The sequence below is a fragment of the Habropoda laboriosa genome, unplaced genomic scaffold, assembly GCF_001263275.1.
Source record: "Habropoda laboriosa isolate 0110345459 unplaced genomic scaffold, ASM126327v1 scaffold65, whole genome shotgun sequence".
Lineage (NCBI taxonomy): Eukaryota > Metazoa > Arthropoda > Insecta > Hymenoptera > Apidae > Habropoda > Habropoda laboriosa.
Genome location: NW_017100254.1, coordinates 3,038,095 through 3,042,449, shown reverse-complemented (window position 1 = coordinate 3,042,449; position 4,355 = coordinate 3,038,095). Strand labels below are relative to the sequence as shown.

At 27.0% G+C, this 4,355-nt stretch overlaps 1 protein-coding gene across 1 annotated transcript; it reads right to left on the bottom strand.

Annotated features, from left to right (window-relative positions):
- Positions 1–193: 193 nt before the first annotated feature.
- Positions 194–3,564, bottom strand: LOC108572244 (transcription factor TFIIIB component B'' homolog). Its single transcript, XM_017934443.1, has 6 exons — positions 3,508–3,564; positions 2,648–3,011; positions 1,942–2,395; positions 1,378–1,814; positions 968–1,075; positions 194–888 (listed from the first exon to the last, which is right to left on the bottom strand). The coding sequence occupies exons 2-6, from the start codon at positions 2,991–2,993 to the stop codon at positions 194–196; spliced, it is 2,040 nt and encodes a 679-aa protein (XP_017789932.1). The 5' UTR covers positions 2,994–3,011; positions 3,508–3,564.
- Positions 3,565–4,355: the final 791 nt, after the last annotated feature.

The following is a 4,355-nucleotide window of genomic DNA, read 5'->3' as shown; positions in this document are numbered from 1 at the left end:
TAGTTATTAAAAAAATTATACAATATACTGTCGGGAATAAAATTAAGTGGACAGGTAACGTAAAATTTAATTACTAGATTGCACTTTTGTATCTAAAAAAGAAAAAGCTCTATTTTTGCAAAAAATTTTTACTGTATAACGTACAATTAAAACTAAGTAACTGGTTCTAAAAAATAATTTACCATAAAACAAATTATTCACATTGCTTTTTTACTGGAACTGATTCAACATTTGATAATTTAGCAGTTACCGTTGCTAAAAGTTCTGGTGATATATTTACAGGTGTAATATTGGATTTTTCGATATCTTGAGAATTAACGTCGGAACTAACCATGTAAACTTGTAAAACACTTTTACCAGGTTCCTCTGGTGATTCCTTGGATAAAATAACCAAAGATCCTGGTTCTACATCAGCGATATTTGGTATGACTGTTTTAATTGAATTTGTGTGATGAGATTCTGAATCAACATTAGTATTGTCAAAAAATAAATTCTCTGCAACTTTTGCATTTTCTTCCGGTGACATTGTAATTTTATCACCATGAAGACAATCTAATTCTTCATTATCAAGTGTATTTATATCTGGCCCTTGCAATTTCTTTACTTTTGGAAATCTTCCAGATCTTGTTGGTTTTACATTATAAACTTCTGTATCACTATCGGGACCATTGTATGAACTTAATGAATCTACATCATCTACTTCAATCAGTGATTTTTCTGACAGCTTATTCTTCTCTTTTGACATTTTTTTATCGACATTATTCAATGTTTCTTGGTATTCACAATTTATTTTAGTATTTTCTTTATGTACCATTAAGTTCAAACCATATTCTTCTTCATCTTCTTTGTCTGATATATCCATTTCTGCAATACTAGATGCTACGATTCCTAAAAATAATTTAATAAACTAGTAATATATATAAACATAAGAAAAGTGTAACAAACATTTAATATTCATCCAACTTACTAGATTTTCGTCTTCTCTTTGATTTTATATTCTTTTTGTCTTTTCCTTTCTGTTGTCTTCGTTTCTCTTGTGTAACGAACCCTTTTTCTTCTGAACTTTCGAACGTGGCTATTAATAAACAATTAAAATTACATTAATGAGAAAGTCACATTCTTTAATAATTATAAATGCCATTTTAAATTTTATTATGAGACATATATATTAAATGGATCAAGGTACAAAGGAACATAGAGTTTCTCAATTCTTACTTGCATCTTAATATTAGTAATGTTAAATTTACCTTATCTTTTAAGATTAGTTTTGCAAACAAACTTTTATGTAATTACAAAACATGTATTTTTAAAGATGTCTCATATAAAATAAGTAAATATTTGATTTAAAAAAATCGAAAATATATAATTTAAATTTACCTAATGATTTTTCTAGAATTTCAGTGTCAAATTCTTGATGATATGCAAGTGCCTTTTCAACCAAGTTTCTGTTTACTTTTTCTTCTTTCTTAAATTTTATTTTAATTTCTTGCCTTGTTCTATTTGGAAAAAGACTTTGCATCAATAAGAAATCTGTGCCAACTGTATTTAATGCTTTATAAAATTTTAATGTTTCCAATTTAGACCACTCTTTACTTTTTTGACGTTTTTTATAAAAGCCATTCCCACTATTATCATCATCAATAATAGCTTCCTTTGATAATACTTCCCTACTTTTTTTTGCATTTGTTTGTTCTATAACAAGACTTTGTTCATCTATGATTAACTGACCATTAGGTCCAACTTTTACTTGAGGTACAGGCATTGCAGATGATGGATCATCTTCATTTTCTTCTTCTTCTTGAAATTCCTCAGGTCTATAATAATGAATTTTGTTGTATCGTATTGTTATTTTATAAAATTCCTTTTCAAAAACATTTTTTCATTAGTATTTATTTTTTACTATAAAAATGTTTATTTGTATTTATTTCATAAAATACTTACAGGTATTCTATAGTTTTTCTTGTTGTCACTGTAGATTCCTTAGATTTTTTCATAGGATTAGTGACAGGATTATAATATATTAAATCATACATTGTAAGTTTGCTTCTATCTGGAGTTTTATTTTCATGCTTTAACTGAAACTCCTTTCTAGCCTCTGCTAGTTTTCTTGCAGATTCTGAAATTAGAATACGTCTCTTCTGTCCTACTTTTGATGTTGTTAAATTATTCTTGATGTTATTAGTCACAGTATCCTTTGCAGTTTGAATTAATGGTATTAAATCATTTCTTGTATTATTGGTATTAGTGCAAATTACTCTTTTACTATCATCTTCAGATTCACTTGCACTTGCTCCACTTCCTTGTATACTGTTTTTTCTTACTTTTTCACCACTATCAAATTTTGGTATTGGTTTCATAAAGCCTAATCGATTTTGCATTAATTTTATAGGAGAAGCTAAAAAATTACAAAATATTTGAATAATTCTTTATTTCTTAATACCTTTGATTTCTTCAAAACTTTTAATATGAAACTCTTTAATTATACTATGATAAAACCTAATACATTATCTTTCAATTCATATAAACATAAAATATTACACAAAAACTGTTAAATTTAACTATAATGATAATGCATATAGTAAATTATAAGCAATAATGCTTAAGCAGCATTCATAAGCAGCTCACCATATTTCTTTTTAATACTTACAGGTTTGTGTTGTGCATACAATTTCAGATGGCTGTACAATCTCTTTTCTTGATTCTTCAAAATTTTGTATAGATTCATCTGTATATTCATTATTTAGATAATCAACATCTAATTGTTCATTTTGTAATTGTTTCACTCCATCTAAACTTTCCTGCATTTGCTTTTCTTGATAATTATTTTCTGAAATTTGTTGTGATGTCATAGAAATATCATTAAATATATTTTTACCTTTCTCATTGTGCTCAATTAAATTAGTAATTTCATTAACAGGTGCAACAGGTGTTGCTTTTCTGCGAGTTGGAACTGTAACCATAGCCTTTATACGTGCACGTTTCATTTTGCTCATATATAAAGTTATTAAAATCTGTAAACATCATTGAATATTAAAATTTACATAACCATTTGTACATATTAATACATTACAAATATTACTTTGATACAATTAAATAATAATTAAATTATCTTATTAATTTCATAATTTAACATCTTCAATGTTAATAATGTTATATATTCAAATAATAGAAATATCATATTAAGTAATGGACATTGGAACATCTTTAAAAGTTTGACTCAAAACAGATAATATTTTGTAAAGTCAATATTTCATTTAAAAATCCATATTTTAAAACTTAATGTACAAAATATTTTTGAAATTAATATTCAAATTTTGAAAGGATATTTTGAAGAGTGAAGAGAAATATGATAAAAGGTTTGTTGCTAAAGAAATATTACATGCTAAATACTGTAAACACATAAATTAATGTATATGATGGCCATTGCATTTGGTTATGTTAAGTTTTGACACAAAATAAAATTTCAGCCAGTATTACTTTATGATTTTTGGTTATACGTTTACTTACCAATAACAGTTCTCATAAGTATCGTATCTGAAAGTAAACTAGGAACACTACTTCACCTTCAATTATTAGTTTTTTTTAATACTGAAAACAAAAAAATAGTTTCAATTAATGTTATCATTTACTAGATTAATACATTCTTATTTACTTCATTTTTCAATTACATCAAAATATTCTTCAAGTTTTTAGTTACTAAAATCTAGTTACAATTGATTTAAAAATTAATAATGTGACATCCACGCTCCGCGATTTATGCAAACCAACCACGAGGTCTACACACTGTAATTCTCAAGTGAATCTACCCTCCTTAATTTCAACACACTTACCCATATACACTGAGGTGCATCGATCTTTGCCGAATCCCTAGCTAACTTAACGCACAGCGGTGATGGTCGTGTGTGAAATGGCATACGATGCGTAAGTGAGGTGCGCGAAAATTATTCTGATACTAACCGCTCAACAATTCGCATCGTAGCGACTGTATATTGCACATGTAGAGAGATACATCGATTATATTGCTACTGATGAGCTACTGATTACGACTAATGCCTTAGAAATAAATATATCTCAAACTCATAGCACTGAATGTGGCTTGTCTCGGATCACTGAATGTGGCCTAAACTGATGTATTCAAATATTCTATTATTCGAAATATACGAAATATTCAGCACAATCTGAAATTCAAACACTTTCGACTAATCGAAGTTTTACAGACTTCATGAAACTATTGCAAATAGATTGCTAAAATTCTCCCGATGAATTTAATATAATTTCTTATAACATTCTTTCCTTTAAAATAACATTATCTGCTAGTGAAACCCTATAATAATTTTATATTTAATTCAAAATAA

Coding starts and splice junctions, on each gene's coding strand:
- LOC108572244 (XM_017934443.1), bottom strand. CDS start 2,993: ATGAGCAAAATGAAACGTGCACGTATAAAGGCTATGGTTACAGTTCCA. Junction 2,396..2,647: donor TGTATGCACAACACAAACCT/GTAAGTATTAAA, acceptor GTAATTTTTTAG/CTTCTCCTATAAAATTAATG. Junction 889..967: donor AAAGAGAAGACGAAAATCTA/GTAAGTTGGATG, acceptor AATTATTTTTAG/GAATCGTAGCATCTAGTATT.